The 18,396-nt window shown below is 40.7% G+C and overlaps 1 protein-coding gene across 2 annotated transcripts in view; it reads left to right on the top strand.

Moving 5' to 3' along the window:
- The window catches only part of CDK14 (cyclin dependent kinase 14), a 330,096-nt gene that overhangs the window by 123,558 nt on the left and 188,142 nt on the right, over positions 1-18,396 (top strand). For both annotated transcript variants that reach the window (XM_075143809.1, XM_075143808.1), the window contains one exon: positions 14,285-14,379. In XM_075143809.1, the coding sequence (XP_074999910.1) occupies positions 14,285-14,379 (95 nt within the window). The remainder of the gene's footprint in view (positions 1-14,284; positions 14,380-18,396) is intronic.

Below are 18,396 nucleotides of genomic sequence, written 5' to 3'. Positions count from 1 at the left end.
TTCTGTTTGGGAACATTTCTGTTCTGCTTTCATAGGGCTGGTGCTATTTGAAATATTGAACTGAGGTGGGAATTCAGGAAGAATATTTAGCCTTGTGAGCGTTAGCACTTTGGCTGCCACTATTTTAATATGCATATCTGAACTGGAATGTGTGCTTAGACTTTCGGATGTAATCTGTTCTTGATTTTTAGCCAAAGCTTTCTGGCATGTGTTGGAACAGGGATTTAGTATTACTCATTTAATAAGTTCCTTCAGAGGTGCAGTTTACTATTGCAAAGTGTCTGATGTAGCATACACACTAACTAGCCATGCCAATGGAGGAAAGAAATTCATTAGCATCTATGGGTACTTGCTTCTGTCCTAATTCCTGTGACTTTTTTCAGGTCAGACTGTGTTCTCTTGGCAGAAAAACTCAGCCCACAAAATTTGGTGGCTTTGTTGAAGTCATTCTTTGATTTACTTGGGATGAAGTGATGATGAGCAGCAAATCACTAGTAAAGAGCCCCAAGGACTTCGTAGTGGTTGAGCTGTGTTTCCCTGCATATTAAGATGTTCTCACTTTAGTTGTAGAGACTAAAAATGTGTTTGACCTTTTGCAGTATCTCAAAATAGTTGCAGATGAACTTGCTTCAGGAGTTGCTTGAAAAAGGCTTACGTAGAGCAATGTGTTCCAAAGACTTTTAGAGGTTCAGAAACTGCTTTAAAGCAGTGATGGTTTTCTTATATTTCCAAACCTTGGCCATGTGGGCATACCATTGTTCCTTACACTGGAAGCATTCAACTTCTGTGCAGTTGCACAGCACTGAGAGGTCTTGTGTCGGTGTTGGGCAGATTTTTTTGGATTAACTTGGTGAGATGATAGAGTCTTCTCTTTGACCATGCAATACTCTTTATAAAGAGATTATAGCCAGTAGCTCTGTGATGTTCAGGTCCCATATTGGCAATACACTGATATGCTGAGTGGTTTAGTCCAATCTGTGCTTGGTCAAATCAAATTAACAGCTAAAGTTTTATTTCCTCCTCATTTGATTTTTGTAATCATAGAATGAATCATAGAATCATAGAATCATTAAGGTTGGAAAAGACCTCTAAGATCATCGTGTCCAACCGTCAACCCAACACACCATGCCCACTACACCATGTCCCTAAGCGCCTCATCCACACGTCTTTTAAATACTTCCAGGATGATGACTCCACCACTTCCCTGGGCAGCCTGTTCCAAGGCCTGATCACTCTTTCAGTAAAGAAATTTTTCCTAATATCCAATCTAAACCTCCCTTGGTGCAACTTGAGGCCATTTCCTCTTGTTCTATTGCTTGTTACTTGGGAGAAGAGACCAATCCCCACCTCGCTACAACCTCCTTTCAGGTAGTTGTAGAGCACGATAAGGTCTCCCCTCAGCCTCCTCTTCTCCAGACTAAACAGTCCCAGTTCCCTCAGCCGCTCCTCATAAGACTTGTGCTCCAGGCCCTTCACCAGCTTCGTTGCCCTCCTCTGGACACGCTCCAGCACCTCAATGTCCTTCGTGTAGTGAGGGGCCCAAAACTGAACACAGTAGTCGAGGTGCGGCCTCACCAGTGCCGAGTACAGGGGGACAATCACCTCCTTACTCCTGCTGGCCACACTATTTCTGATACAGGCCAGGATGCCATTGGCCTTCTTGGCCACCTGGGCACACTGCCGGCTCATGTTCAGCCGGCTGTCAATCAGCACGCCCAGGTCCTTTTCCTCCAGGCATCTTTCCAGCCACTCTTCCCCAAGCCTGTAGCGTTGCCTGGGGTTGTTGTGGCCGAAGTGCAGGACCCGGCACTTGGCCTTGTTGAACCTCATACAGTTGGCCTCGGCCCATCGATCCAGCCTGTCCAGGTCCCTCTGCAGAGTCTTCCTACCCTTCAGCAGATCAACACTCCCGCCCAACTTGGTGTCATCTGCAGACTTACTGAGGGAGCACTCAATCCCCTCGTCCAGATCGTTGATAAAGATATTGAACAAGACTGGCCCCAAAACTGAGCCCTGGGGAACACCGCTCGTGACCGGCCGCCAACTGGATTTAACTCCGTTGACCACAACTCTCTGGGCTCGGCCGTCCAGCCAGTTTTTTACCCAGCGAAGAGTGTACCTGTCTAGGCCGTGAGCCGCCAGCTTCTCTAGGAGAATGCTGTGGGAGACAGTGTCAAAGGCTTTACTGAAGTCCAGGTAGACCACATGTACAGCCTTTCCCTCATCCACTAGGCGGGTCACCTGGTCATAGAAGGAGATCAGGTTGGTCAAACAGGACTTGCCTTCCATGAACCCGTGCTGGCTGGGCCTGATCCCCTGGTTGTCCCGGACATGGCTCGTGAGTGCCCTCAAAACAAACCACTCCATCATCTTCCCTGGCACCGAGGTCAGGCTGACCGGCCTGTAGTTCCCCGGATCCTCCTTCTGGCCCTTCTTATAGATGGGCGTCACATTGGCGAGCCTCCAGTCGTCCGGGACCTCCCCTGTTAACCAGGACTGCTGGTAAATGATGGAGAGCTCATCAGTTAGACTTACTGATTCAGCCACACAACTTATTAGTATTTTATTTGCTTTAGTCTTTCTAATTGAAAATGGAAGTTACAGAGGAATACAGTGGTCCAGGCATGTTGTAGTTCTCCTTCTTAGATCCTGCTGCTTGGTAAGGTGCCCTATTTGTTTTCTGTTCCATTTCTCTTCAGGGACAAAACCCTTCATGCCTCATGTGTTTGGTTAGCAAGTCACTTTTGTGTTCAGCTGTAATAATAAACAAGGCATATTTAAAGAGAGCTACTAAAGAATTGTCTTTATCTCAGGGGTCATGTACTCTCTGGGATGATGAACCTAGGTCTAAGCTCTGAGGTTGAGGTTTGTTGGCTTGTCCTGAGCTTGTGAATGGCATTCAAGTCCCCTCGTGAAACTGGCTTTTCACATGGCAAATTTCATTGCAAAAGTGTCAAATCCTGCCCCTTCCCCTCCTTGTGTTTAGTTGTAGGGTTTTTTTTGCTGATATTGGCAGAGTTAAAAACTCCACATGCCTTATCCGTGTGGTTTTGTTCCCTTTTCCCTCCTGTTTTCCCTCTAGCCTCCTTTCTCCCCGTTCTACTGTGCTCTGGCAGCTTGGAAGAAAACGAATGCCCCACTGAAACACTTAGCAGTGTCCATGACTGGGCAGTGGTAGAGAGGAGAACTAGGAGAGAAGTGATGTCAAAAGCTGGTAGTTAAGAATAGATGTTGATTTGACGATCTTGGGAAGAGGATTACCCTACAACAGTGGGTCTGGAAGAATGCCAATTACAGAAGCCATTCAAAGAAACACAAGGTGTAGAAAGCAGTAACAGGAAGATGGGAAGAGTTGGTGACTTTGACTGGCCTCAGCCAGGAATCTATGGGATGGAGATGGGGAGTCTACTTGGACAGGGCTAGCGTTTCCCACCCTTTTTGTCATTGGCGGGTTGAAGAGAGAGGGGAGCAGAAATGGAGCAAGGGACTTGGAGACTGTCCCGGAGCCAGTGGCTGTGTGGTGTTTGGCTGCCTGCCGGGTTAAACCACAACAGAGATGTGTTCAGCCAAGAACAGGTTTGGGGTTGTGATTTTGGGGAAACTGTCAGAAGAGTTTTGCTGCTGACACTGTCCCATCTATAACTGATGTTGGATTCCAGATTTCTTGGCTCAAACTTCTGCTTCTGACAAATATCTGAATGTTTAAGAGTGCTCAGGGAGGATGGGTTCTCTGGAAGATTTTAGCTCCTAAAGTGCAGCTTTAAAGTACAATTTTCCACTGACTGGATGTAAACTTTGACAAATTGGACACATTTTCACAGAAACGAGAAAAAGCATGTCCTTGACCTGAAGTGTAACTTTTGAAGGTCGCCTTTCAATGCATGAGATCTGAGAACTGTTTGAAGAAAAGGTCACCAACATTAAAGAGCATATTTGTTCTCTCGTCCTCTCTTGGAAAAGGCTGACCTGTTTTGACTGGAACAAACGCTGTTAGACACAAACTGTAAAAGATGAGGACATTTGTTTAAAGTTTGGCAAGGCAATAGTGTCATCTTACAGGAACTGTACTTTAAGAGACAGTGCTATCAATTTTGCTACTGTCATTGTTAATTACTATGATTCCATAAAAAGAATTTTATCTGGAAAAGCAAACAGTAAATTGCTATAATTATAATTGATGCATGACACAACAGGATGGAAGAACTGAGTGTATTTTCAAGGGGGCTGGGAGGTGATGTTTTATATCTGTATGTAATAGACAGACAAGCTGTTGGCTGTTGAGTTGGCCTTTTAAAAAAAAAAAATATTCTTACCACCTGTGGTGTTAATGGGTTATGCTGGCAGATCCCTTTAATGTATTTTCTCACATTTCTTGGGTGTGTTTTAATTATGTTGTTGCTCAGAATGCCTTCCAATATGGATTTAGATCCAGTTTGGTTAGTGTCATGCATCTACACAGGTAATTGTGAATCTGTACTTGAAAATTATAGGGATGTGTTTTGCAAAAGTAGGAGGGTAGAAATGACTAGCTCACCTCAACTAGGTCTCTTCTAAGCATCACTTAACTTTCGCATCACCCTGTCACTGTCAGCCATGGCTGTCAACTCTGTGAAGCTGAGACATTCCTTCAGCCCATCCTTTCTGTTCTAGCACCTCTCCTGCGTTCTCTGAGGGCCAGCTGCTTTTTAAAGAAACATACAGGGCTTACCATCTTTTGCTTAAAGGAAAATTTTTATCCTTTAAAATGCAAATTTCAAAGTTGAACAACGTCCGCAAGGTTTAAATAAGCACATGCTGCTCTAGACAGTGACATGGTAATACAGATCTTCACTGTCATTTAAAGGTAAATTTGTGAAGTTTGCAGTCGTCCTGATTTAGATTCATTTGTATTCCAGGGTGAATAAAGCAAAAACCCTGTGGGCCTGTTGTATGGTTTTCTGTTTCCTCCCATTGCTTGCACCTTAAATTCAATTAACATTGTTGATGAGTGCTGCAAGAGTAAATGACAATTAAATGACAGGCTGAGAACCGAGACAATAACACAGAGACCACAGAGTAAAGGCAGGAGGACAGCATATCTGTTCCCTGTGAGCTGATAGAGCCTTTCGATGTGAAAAGAACGCTTAAACCATATTTTCAGGGGATGTGATTGCAAAGTGGATGACCAGCAGTGTTGGCACCAAAGTACTTTGCTGTTGGTGGTACAGCATCGCTAGCAGTTTCTGATACAATCTCTTCCACCTGATTTAGTCTGGAAAAAAATCTAACCTTCACTTGAAATATCACTGGGTTTTGCTGCTGTAGTGTCTGCCAGCTTGCTTCATCTCTTTATTGCTTTTTTTTTCATGTTGGAAATCAGTTTACAAGTTACTTGAGGGAATCTTGCCATTTTGTAGTTTGCGTGCTTAGCATATTTTTGGATGGGAAAGAAAAATTTAATACAAATCTTATAATAGGCATCAAAGAGATCTAGCCAGAATTAAGGTTATTTCCTGTCCTTAAAAATGTTTTTTGAATGTTGTAGATATTATTAATATTCTAATTATGCTTAAAAGTCTAGTAGTTCATTGTTTTGAGTTGCTTTTTATTGTAAGTTATGCTTTGACTGGATTTCATTCACTTTATTATGAAATCCTTGTTCTTTCCCATAGCCACTTCATGTTGCTCTATTTTCAGTTACAGAACGGTATGCCTTATTTTCACTGTGATTGATGTTGCTTACTAAAATATTTGTAAAAATAGGTATTTGCTAGCTTTCTACTGAGGCTGTCTTTCTTTAACCTCTAAATCATTCCACAAGAGACAAAGCGATGCCATGTTCGTTCAGCGTTATTTTCCAGCTGTGGGCGAAGAGGCATGTTGAGCCTCACCCACCCAGAAGAAGAAAATTGACATGATCCTTTAAAGGCTCCTGTCTCACTCCCTCTTTGAGAAATGACAAGACATATGCCACAAGCCTTTTTTTTCTGCCGCCTAAAGTGTATGCTGACAAATCTGTCTGCTTTTCCTGCAGCATTTTTGCTGGAGGAAATGGCCCACTGAGAAACATAGAAAAGTAATTTTTTTAAAAAACAGCTTTTCTGTAGAATTCCTCATTTGTAAGTAGTGGTTAAAGTATGCTGGTAGGCAACTGGGTTTCATGTTAATGCAATTAAATTCTTTCCTAGGATGCCTTTCTGTCTTCTATGTACAAAAAAATTATTCATTGTAGGTACATATGGTTTACTGATTTCTTGTCGTATTGCTGCATTGTGAAAAGTGAGTAACAAAACTCACACTGACTTTAACAGGGCACGAGTTTCAGTGCTGGTACTCAGTTATCCTTCTTTTAGGCAGCGTAACGCTAATATTGCAGGTATACTGTTTACAGCAGAGGATCTTCATTACAGTTGCAAAGTCAATCATTCAGAAGTAGTCAGAATTAAGTTTACCTGTGAAAACTTAATTTGGTCCCTCTACTTGTACTGTTCATTCTTTAATTACACAACAGCACCATGTTCACTCCTGCTGTGTGATCTTTGCCTGTGTCGGATGATGAACAATTAATTTAATTCTGTGTTCTTGATGGGTGGCTCTAGCTATATGCACCTACTGTGTGTTATTAAAACACAGATGGTTTTGAGATTTTCTAGAACACTCGTCACTGTACTCTAACTACTTAAATATTTGTTCATCTTCTCAGCACCCCACTTGCTGAGAGTCCTTTTAAATGATGATTTTGAGATGACTTTCAAAGTACTTGCATAGCATTGGGTAATATCAGTGTACAGTGTTGCCTGGGTTTCTGTAATAATTGTGTACACTCTGCAGTTCTGATAAGCGTGAATGAAGATCAGAAGTTGAAATGTCCAGAAAATGAGGAACATGGTGATAGTATCAGCTTGAGTGACTTGATGTGATGCTCAGCCAATGGTAGAGGCAAGGGTAAAGATCAGGTTGATTTTCTTCTGACTTGATGCTGGACTTTTCAGCTTCTCTGATGGATGGGCAAGGTCCTTCCACTGAAGCTGGACAATGAAGCTGGATCAAGTTCATATCCAGACCTGTATAAAAATAAAATTTAAGTAACCACTTCTTCCATCTGTGAAAAAAAAAAGAAAGAGCTGGGAACAGTTAATGGGTACAAGCACACAAGCTGGTCACTGCAGGATAAATTAGGCTGTGAACTTACAGGTTGTCAAAGTGCAAGATAAATGCAAGATAGATATGAAGCAGCTGTGCACTGAAAGCTCATACCCTGGCTTATCTCACGGTAGTGACTTCAGGAATGTGTATCTTGGAGAAGCTGAGTTAGTGTTGCAGAAGCCCCTATAATTGTAGTCCGTCTTTGCTTTGAGCACTTGGCATGGCATTTGTTATTTTAATGTGGATTTTAGCTTCTAATGTGACCAAATTTAGAGGATTTTCATGGAGATGGCAAAACGTGTATTGCTATTTTAAAGGCCTCTGTATTTCCAGATTTTGAGTCTCTACTCCAAAACATGGGGTTTAGAGGTGGTTTTTTTCAAGTTACTCAGTGGGTTACAGAAGTTGTTACTAAAACCTGGTTTTTGGAAGATGGGAGGAACTGTTTAGACTGAAAAGTTCCAAAGAACTCATCCTAAGGTAGATAGATGTTTATACGAAAACTGTGTCTGAAATTCAGCAAGATAACAAGACTAAAACCAACCAGTGACAGTTTTATTAGTAGATTGTGCTGCTAGTCGCAGTCATGCTATATGTGCATAAAAAAGTAGGAGAAAGACTCCTGCTTTCACATGCTACCTGCATCATAGAATTGTTTTCTATACACGCTGACATATTTTTGGTTTACACAGTTTCCTCCTCTTGAATACTGAAATGGACAGTGAAGGCAAGATATGACTGGCTGCTACAAGTTATGAGTAGCATATTACAGTCTTTTTCCATGAGAGTCTGGCTTTAATAGGATGATGTCTCGTTATTTTTAACCTCTGTCTGTACTTGTGTCTGAAGAGCATTGGGAACAAAATGCATAAATTTGAATCTAGAACATAATGAAAGAGACATTCATTTCGAATGGCAGCAGTCTTCTGTATATCTGTTAGAATAATACAGTGTAGTACTTTTCGGAGCTTATTTGATCAGTCCTTGCAATGCTTTCTTCCAGGTCAATAAGCAGAGAGGTTCCAGCAGGTTTGTGGCTTGCCTTTTGCTTAGGGGACTACAGCTGTAGTGAGAAGAACCTCTGAAGGTGCCTACGTGTTGTTACACACGCTCTTTTTCTGTCTTTCTTTTTTAACACATAGAATCATAGAATCATAGAATCATTAAGGTTGGAAAAGACCTCTAAGATCATCGAGTCCAACCATCAACCCAACACACCATGCCCACTACACCATGTCCCTAAGCACCTCATCCACACGTCTTTTAAATACTTCCAGGGATGGTGACTCCACCACTTCCCTGGGCAGCCTGTTCCAAGGCCTGACCACTCTTTCAGTAAAGAAATTTCTCCTAATATCCAATCTAAACCTCCCTTGGCACAACTTGAGGCCATTTCCTCTCGTCCTATCGCTAGTTACTTGGGAGAAGAGACCAACCCCCACCTCGCTACAACCTCCTTTCAGGTAGTTGTAGAGTGCGATGAGGTCTCCCCTCAGCCCCCTCTTCTCCAGACTAAACAACCCCAGTTCCCTCAGCCGCTCCTCATAAGACTTGTGCTCCAGGCCCTTCACCAGCTTCGTTGCCCTCCTCTGGACACGCTGCAGCACCTCCATGTCCTTCTTGTAGCGAGGGGCCCAAAACTGAACACAGTATTCGAGGTGCGGCCTCACCAGTGCCGAGTACAGGGGCACGATCACCTCCCTAGTCCTGCTGGCCACACTATTCCTAATGCAGGCCAGGATGCCGTTGGCCTTCTTGGCCACCTGAGCACACTGCCAGCTCATGTTCAGCCGGCTGTCAATCAGCACGCCCAGGTCCTTTTCCTCCAGGCATCTTTCCAGCCACTCTTCCCCAAGCCTGTAGCGTTGCCTGCGGTTGTTGTGGCCAAAGTGCAGAACCCGGCACACACTATGCTTTCAAGTAGGAGGAGCAAGTAGAAATTTCACAAATAACAAAATTACTTGGTTAAAAGTTCAACCCACTCGTGTCAGCCTGAATTTCAGCCTGAGGAGGTAGATGCAGCTAACGTGATCCATGTAGTCCCTCCAGCAAAGCAGCCTACGGTTGCAGGGCTAACAAATCCTTTCTTGCAAGGATGTGAGGCACTGTGTGCTTCCTTAATGCCAGACTGTCTTTTTTTTTTTTTTTTTTTTTTTACTTAATGAAAACTAGAATAAGGGCCATTTGTTAAATCTAGAAAAGACTGTCATGAGGTTGGAATTGGCTGTAAAGAAGGTAATTCAGCTAAGCCTACATAATAACCCATTGGAACAATTTGATGCTTTTTCTATTCTTCCTGTAGCTCATGGATTCTTTTGAAATTTGTTAAGAAACTTCCTCCTAGAAATCTTTGAAAGCTGAACAGTGACCTATGTATCTTTATTGCATCATGTCCACTACAATCAGAGTGGAAGCTGACCGATTCTGTGCATTTATAGATGTGCCGTTCTAAAATCAATTACTTGGGATTACAAATAATGATCACTCTGCAGAACATATCCTGTGGTGAGAAGATGGGAAGTCTGTGGTCAGTGCGGTCTTACCTAGGATGTATAGTTTTCACTGAATTGAATTTTGTCACATTAGGGTTGTAGGAAAGCGAAGCTATTTGCTCATAGTAAATTATTTTAGATGGGTGAACTGGAAAATAGCAAAGTGTAGATTTGGGGACTGCATTTCAGAGGAGGAAATTTCTGTGCATTTATTACTGCAAAACCAACAGTGCTGAATTCCTGTCTCTGTGCTAGAATTGTAAGTAACGTTTTGCACACAGAAAGTCCTGCTGTGTGGGAAGTGGATGAGAAGCATAAGGGACATTGCGCTCCGAGGCCAAATTTTAAAAATTGCTGTAGAAGATGTGTAGATGGAAACAAGTTGCTGGGAAGGGAAGCAGAACTTCTGTAGTTTGTGCAGGCAATAAGACAGATTTGAGTATGTTTGTTCAGAAGACATGATGAGGGAAAAAACACATGAATGTTTTCTCCCTAAAGATGCCTTTCCAGGAGAGCTCAGAGTGAAGAGACTGAACCCAACTGTTTATGAGAGGAAGCTGGCACTCTGTCAGAGAGCACCGTTGTGTCTGCAGAGCGTGACAAGTCGCAGAATTTTACAGATACATTGTTTGGCTCTGAAGCACAACAAATTACTTGCTTTCACAAATTTGTGTTACTGACTAGAACATGGGTGCTTTGGTGTCTCAGAAATTAAACAGGGCAGCAAAGGTGTACAGTTACATTAACAATATTAGATGGGTGCAAACTGCCATGACGTGCTGTCTTCAAGAGTAAAACTCTCCCAATGAGAGATGTCCTTCTAGAGTGACAGTGAGAAAGGGTGAATTCTGCATGTGAGGAGTAGCATGGGAAGTGGTGAGCACTGGTGCATGGTATCCCCAGAGGACACCTCAACTACTATATACTAAGCAAAACAGGCATTTTCATAGCTATACTCTTTAGAAAAATGACGGGAATATCACAGCCTTTGCATATACTATGAAATCTAAGAGAGTATCAGCAGCGGTTGTACATTTCGGTGAATATGAGCAGTATGAGGTTGAGTTCTTCTGCTACTGCTGAGAAAAGCTTCCAGGTCACTGAAATATCAGACAATTTGGAAATCATGGGTGATTATTCTATCTAGGGCCACAGTGGAGATTTGTGATTTTTCACAAAGTGAGAACAAGAAGATAGTCAGGAATTGCAAGGCTGAATTAATTGTGGTAGGATGATCCACGGACCATAATTAATGTTCAAGCTTAAGGTACTTGCCATGTCCGAAAGTACCATCTTTGCTAGTGCTGCTAGTGGAAAGTTCTTCCTGCATGTGGCCTGGGAGTCAACAGTAATAGTTACTTTTGTTGATTTTGACATACAGCTGTGAAATGTTACTTTATGGGCATGCCGGAATAGCCTTTTTCAAAACATTCTAAGTCATCAAGAGGTAAGTCAAGGCTGATCTAAAAGTCACAAGGCTTTGTTAATGGAGTGTCAGGCTTGAGCTGATGCTGTAAACCCTGCAGGGAGCAAAGCACTGATTTACTGATGCTACTCAGGTTTTGGGTAAGAGTTGGCTGCAGTCCATCTGGTTTGGCTTGCTCATAGAGTGAGCATACTTTAGAACCCAGCTCATCTGGGAATAGCAAAAAGCTCCTTGACCAACACAAACAATAAGGCAGCTTGCCAAAAGCTCATAATAGATGAGAGCATCCTCTTGTTGGAGGAGAGGTCTGTGATGGTTATTCAAGCAAACACAATGCGTTTCATTTAGGTATGCAAATATGGTTATTAGCCCTTGATGGAGAAGTGCTGAGTGTTGGTACTTTTAGTGGCTCAGGTCATGAACTTATGTATAAGTCATAGAAATTATCATCTTGGATGTCGTTAATTATTGAAGTACATCATCAATTCCTCTGCCCTGTTTTTTACTGCTAGAATTTGCTGTAAAAGAATGTGGAAACACAGGTGACAGAACAAGCACCTGCCCGTTCAAACACATGTAATGATTTGTCCAAAGTGTTTTAAAAAAGCATTTTAGCATTATTTGCTGCTATGTGTCCTCAAAACTCTTTGGGGAAATGAATTAAAAGTGCTACCATATGTTTATTTTACATTTAATACCGAAGGTAAAAAAAGAGTGCCAGTGGTTTTGAAGCAGCATTATATAATTTTGTTTCTAAAAATACATGCTAAGGATAAAGTGAGTACTAGTACGTTGGTCCCACATGTGTGAGTGGTTGCAATGCTTTTTCAACAATATTTTAGTCTTGTTATCTTAAAAGAAAACAACTCTGTGTGAAATCTGTGGGTGATAATCACTGGATGGAGGTGGCATTCTCTGGGAGAATTACTTTGTTCTAGAAGTAACACCAGGCACAGCGGCACCTGACTTCTCGAGAGCTTCAGCAGCAGCTGCATTGGCAGCTTCAAAGGTGAAGTCAGGCTTGTCTCAGGCTGATGCTGTTAGATTCCCTGGACTCTTTCATTCTCTTGGATGTGAGTTTCTGTTTTGTCTTTGATTTAGTGGAGTTCATCCAAAGTTCTATCCCCTTCGATCAAAAAGTTGCCCAAAAGAGGAGGTGTATTGGTCGTTTGTTCTGAAAGGGGATGGTTCTGGAAAAAACACACTGAGCACCATCAGTTTGTATTTCATTTTGTTTTTAAAGTACTCCGTGGAGAAAGAAGCAGCTTTCCTATTTCAGACAACTTTTTTTTTTTTTAAATTTCCTTTTTTCCCCTTTTTTTAAGCAACAAAGCAGTGTTTTCACAAAGACAGGCAATCTTACTGGTAAGAGTCCTGATAGAAGAGCACACGGGCTAATTCTCTTACTTTTACCGGTTATGCTTGCTTTCTCCCAATATAAATTGGTAGTGGAATTGCTTCTTATTTCCGCAGTGTAAAATTAGTGCAATTAAGATGATTTTGCTCACTGTGCTATATTATTACTGTATTTCACTTGGACTAATGGAGAAGACAGAAATCTCACCCTGCAGGTGATCTTTTGTAGTTCTTGTAATATATGGCAGATATTGAATATTGAGGCTGTAGAAGGGGAGAATTCGATATTAAAGAAGATAAATGTGGGGGAGGGGACTGAAGAGGAAAGACAGTATTTATAAAGACCTCAGCATAAGCTGCTTTCAATGTAATGTTTAAGCTTTAATGACCCATATACAGATTTTACCAACGAAGTAATGGTCAACTAGAGAAATTTAAGGCCTCAGGTGATGATCTGAACAGTAAAAGCTGACAGAGGTCATAAAAAATACTATTACAGTTCGACACAGGCTCTGCTAGGAGGCAGTTTTTATGTTCCCAGTCTCTCTGCATGTATGGTCATTTGACAAGGTTTGAGGAAAGAGCTGCTAAAAGCTCAGCTGCTGCAGGTGAACTCTTCTCGGGCTTCCCCCGGGTTAAAAGTTCTTGTTTCTGGTAGAAGGTACCTTTCGGAACAGTTGTTCTGATTATCTGTTGTTTGTATCCATACCTTTTTCAGTAGCAGTTTTTCATTGTTGTTCTTTAAAAAAACCCAACATATCCAAATCTCTCTGAGCTTTTACTCCAAGAAATTCTCCAAATTCTCAGATGAGGATCCTATGAAAATTGTGCATGGCTCTTCCTTGGAGAAAAAAGCTTCTACTTAATTTGTGGAATGTTAAAAGTTACTAGAAATGCACTGATCAAATGTTTAAAAGAATAATTGTAATTGCAATAGCTGATTTACAGCTCAGGGGCAACATGTTCAGAGCACAGGAAAGATTCCTCTGTGCTGACTCTCTGAATAGCATGAGTTGTGGAGTGCAGGCCAAAGCAAGCTCTTTTGCAACATTTCTTCTCACCTCTTCAGCCAGGTTGAAGGGTTGCCTCATTCCTGGTCATGGAGTTTGCTCACAGGTTTGCAATGCTGTCATCGGGATATCTGTGATATACTCACTTTGAAGCTGCTGTATAGTATTTTCCCTTTTGCTATCTGCCTTCTGCCTAGTGTGAACTCCAAAGTTTTGCTGCTGAGGATGCTTGCAGAGGAACACTGATTCAGCCAGATGCCATGTTGCTATTGTGTTGCTTCCTAGAATGATCAGCCTGTCAGATCGATCTCTTAAAGGCCAGTATGAGAGATGATATGTACTTACGCTAATTCAAAGCCACATGACCCCTGGGGTTACCTCAGCCTGATGGAGCACCCCCAATAGGACAGCAAGGGGTAATAGTGCCGTGGAAGCTCCCTAGCTTCCATTTTGCACAGTAGTGAAGTGATCACACGTTTGGTGCTTCATTATTTTCTTCGACAAAAGAAGAAGGGTGACAGAAGAAAGTTCCACCTTATTCAGTACAGAAATATGCCACCTATTTGCATTACTTTGTATCTGTTATTTACTTTGCTGTGGTGACTGATAGCAGCAGCTCATTTTTGCCTCAAAGTGAGGTTGAGTTTGATCAACAAGGTGGAGAAAATAGCACTGAATGGGAAGGCGTGATCTTCAAACACACTGAATATGTGGAACTCATGGACATAGAAGATACTAAAGTACAACTATTAGTTGTCAGGTTATGAAACTCAGATGTCAAAAAAATCATCCAAGTCACTAAAAGAAAAAAAAAAAACAATCAATGTAAAATATTTGGATCCTTTTTAAGATAACATGTATGTTTTGCTTTTCAGCTTCTCTTTTGAAAGGACTGAAACATGCTAACATTGTGCTGCTTCATGACATCATTCACACCAAGGAGACCTTGACACTTGTGTTTGAATATGTGGTGAGTAAAGTACCTGATGTTCCGGATATGGTCCAGAGTGTATTGAATTTGATGGGAAAGCTCTCTTTAACATTGGCCTATGGATGAGGCCAAAATAACGCTTTACTTTCTTCAGGAGAGTGGAGGCTGTAAGAGATGATGCTTTGTAGTGGAGTGAGCTAAAAGTGAAAGGCTGGGCTAGAGCAGATGGAGAAGTGGCTACTAGGGCTCTTGAAGGACCTTATTCTGTTCAGTTGACTTTTCAGACTCGTTCCTTAATCTGCTTCCTAGTTGTAGTTTGTTTATTAGAGCTTTTTGTTTACTGATGTGATCGGGTGACTTTAAAATAGGTGAGGATAATGTAGGTAAGAAGAAAAACAGGACTGAAATGCTTAACAGGTAGTTCCTTCATCAAAAGCATGTAACAAGTTTAAATGGCTTTTGTTGTGATTGACTTGTGTATAGTGTCTTTTTATAAGCAGTGTCAGTAAAACAGAAGTCTGGCACATGCAATTTAGATTTTTGGATTTTTTTTTTTTTTGCCATGACTAGTGTTTTACCTACTAATTAAAACTTCAATTTACATAGTACACAGTATAATGATCTAATTGTATTCAGAGTATTACTTTCCAAAGTCTTGGGCTTGGCCTCCTAATTAATCTTTTCAGTTTTTCTAAGACAAACATATGGCTTTTATGTAGAACTACTTCAGCATTTAGCTGTGGAATTATGCAATGTACTATCATAATTAACCTCCCAGTTTTCACAGATGGGTCCAAGAACATGTAATTTTAAAGAAACAAATGAGTTTAGAGAAGGTTAGATTTTCAGTATAATATCTGTTATTGTGGTGTTGTCAGTAAGAGACTACATTTATAAGGTACAGCGATTACTAGTTTTAGTACATCCCTACTTAAGACGGATGGAATTGTTTTGTGTGTTTCTTGGGAGCATGCCTTCATTTTTACATGATAGTGCAAACAGCATCTTGTCTGGAGAAGCCATTCACCTTGTCTATTTACATACAAACGCTATAGTGTAATAATATGGGTATTCAGCTACAGGAGCCTGCAGAGCAGTTGCCTGCAGTACGTATTTTTTTACCTCAGGTATAGGAACATTAATGAAAATTCAATTTCTTTTCTTAAAATCGGTGATTCTTCTGCTCCTGAATTAGCACGGGAAAAGCCTTGATATTTAATTTTATGTAATGGGCAGTGTAGACTTATTCGCATAACTTTACATGAATACATTTTGCAGTCCCTTTTATCAGCGGCTGTATTTAGTTGTATTCATCAGAACTGGTTGAGAAACGAGATATATAGAATATGTTTCTCACTAAAATAGATGGGTTTGCCTTTTACGCTAATGTCAAATTTCTGTATTTTACATCCAGGAGTAGTGTTTACAGACTCTGGCTCCCAGCCATGTGTTATGTCATGTTGCTGTCCGTGATAAGCATGGACACAGACTAAGCTTCATGCAGCGGCTAGTTCTTCTGGATTCACTTAGCTCTTTGTTTTTCAACAGGGTGCTGTTGGGATCAACCCTGCTGGTGGTTGCACCTTTTTATTCCCATGGTGTTTGGTAGCTATTGAAACTGTTTCAGGATCTCGTTTAGTAATGGTTTCTAGCAACTGATCCAAGTAGTATTTTAGTATTTTGGCTGGTGGGCAGGGTCTCTGAAGGTGGTGTTCAGGAAGAAGGGGAAAGATGCTTTGTTCTTTCCAACCAGCCTAAGGACCGTATCGTAATGACGTTGTAACTTGCTCCTCTGCCTTGAGATGACAGAATTGCTTAACAAAAGTCTGTTTTCATTGTTAGGTAATGTAAAGTTATAGGCTGATCAAATAGCTAATGCTATACTAATTGAGAATGCCCATGTAACCTGAATTGAATTCTTGTGAGTGTGCATGATACAGGTTTTAATTGCATGATCGCAATGACCTTTTTTATTCCTTTTGTCAAGGAGTTCTCATTCAGTGCATAATATGAATGTGCAGAGGCAAAAATTACAGTTGCCCATTTAAATCTACAAATTTTGGCTGGTTGACTATGCAATCTAGCTGTGTAATTGGTGTTACTGAGCTCTATATCTGTAATGTCTGTTTTGTTTTTTTTTAACACCTGTATGTGGTTTAGCTCAATAGTATGAGTGATTTGTACTGAAATAAATAGAAATATTAGTGTGATTAAAATTACACAGTGGCATACATTTTTGAATGACTGAGGCCTAGCAAACCGAAAAGGGGGTTGAATTTGATTTACTTCATAAAGTGACATCATGGAACTGATACACTATTGCCATTAATCACTATTGGCCACTTCAAACATAGTAAAAACCATTTGAGTGGGATGTCATGATTAAATTAGGGATGAACAGTTAGTGATCCAACAGTTCTCAGAAAATGGAAACTTTGGGTCGCTAGGTTGTGATGATTCCATTGGGAAATTAATACTGATGAAACGTCTGAGGTTATCAGAGGTGTTCAGTTCACCCTGAAAGAGTGGAATGAAATTTAATTTCATATAGCACCTTTCATTGCAAAATGCATTGCAGTAATAAGTTAAAAGCTGAAAGCAGAATAGCCTCTGAAAGGAAACATGGCAGTGATTAAATTCTCTGGGTACCTCAAATTAGAATTTTTTTTTATATGGAAGTCTGTTAGATGAAAACATGACAGAGCTTTTTAACTTTAAGCTTGGTGGTCCCCAGAAGCAAGAAAAGTCAATCTTTAAAAATTCTATCTGACAGTTGCAGATCAGGAGAAGTTCATTCTCCATATAAACATTTTGGTGGTGAACGTGAAGCTGTACATTTCTGTGGAAGAAGGGGAGGGGGGCTTGCTCCTTTTGAACAAAATAACTTAACTGAATGTAGTTTAGTATATACAGTACCTTCTTAATAGGGCATAATTTCTTTGTATGCCTTGGTAACTCTTACATCAGCTATGATTATTGTTGGTCATTCAAGTGTACTGAAAAGGGAGCTGAGAGCTCAGTTTTATCACTGGATGACTGAGAGCCATTGCTTGTTACCTGAGGAGTTGTGAGGGTGGGCTGCTTGGAATCACCTCTACAAAACCTGAAGGGCTGCTAGTCTTTCATGTATGAATGGTAGAGAAAATGGTTTCTGTATAGTTAACTGGGATGTGCTAAACAAGACCTGAAAACACAATGTGAAATTTTGACATATTTTGCATATGGTATCTGAGACTGCAATGACTTCCAAAAGAAAAAAGTCAGTTCAGCTTTACAATTCAATGGAGGAGTATGACTGTTCGCTAAGTTTTGTTCCCTGCCGCTCCAGGCTCTATTTAAGTGTTAGTTTATGCGACCTTGTGGGTATGCCAGCTGTAGTGCAAGTGTCACTGATACAGCCAACTTTGCCCAAGGAAATAATGAATATTACAGGTGAGATCTCAGACATATTGAGAGATCTTTGAAGATGGGTTCACATCTGTTCGTTCTAAAATGATCATTAGCTGCTACCATTTGTTTCTTCACTTGTTTATGTAAAGGAAGATGACTGTATTTAGAAACACTTAATTGCTGAAAGGCAATCCTAACCCATACGTATACAGGCTTGGTAGAATGATAATGAGGTTTTTAGTATTATGCATAATTATGGAAGTATATTATTATCAATAAATGAACCAGCAACTTGTCCTATTCCTGGCATATAAAAGTGAGCTTGTGTAGCAATACTTTACATTATGCTTTCAATATTTATGAACTAGATTTGAAACAAGAACAGATACATTTATAATTGGAAGTATGAGTATTGAGTAATATTATTTCTGCCTCAACAGTGAAAAAGCTCCAGAGTAATCTAATAGTGTAATTTAATACCAAGCATTTTCAATTACCTTGCCTACTTTAATCTTTGTGTATGTTTTTCCTTCTTAAAAATTACTTTCCATTAAAGACAAAAGTTTAATTCTCATTGCTTCATTACAGCAGCTAAAATAGGGTGTTATACAATGAGTTGGCTTAATAAAGTTCATTAGTTACATTTTCCTCCTATTTCCTCTAAGA

Source organism: Calonectris borealis, chromosome 2 (genome assembly GCF_964195595.1).
Source record: "Calonectris borealis chromosome 2, bCalBor7.hap1.2, whole genome shotgun sequence".
Taxonomy (NCBI): Eukaryota; Metazoa; Chordata; class Aves; order Procellariiformes; family Procellariidae; genus Calonectris; species Calonectris borealis.
This window is presented reverse-complemented; position numbering and strand designations above follow the sequence as displayed.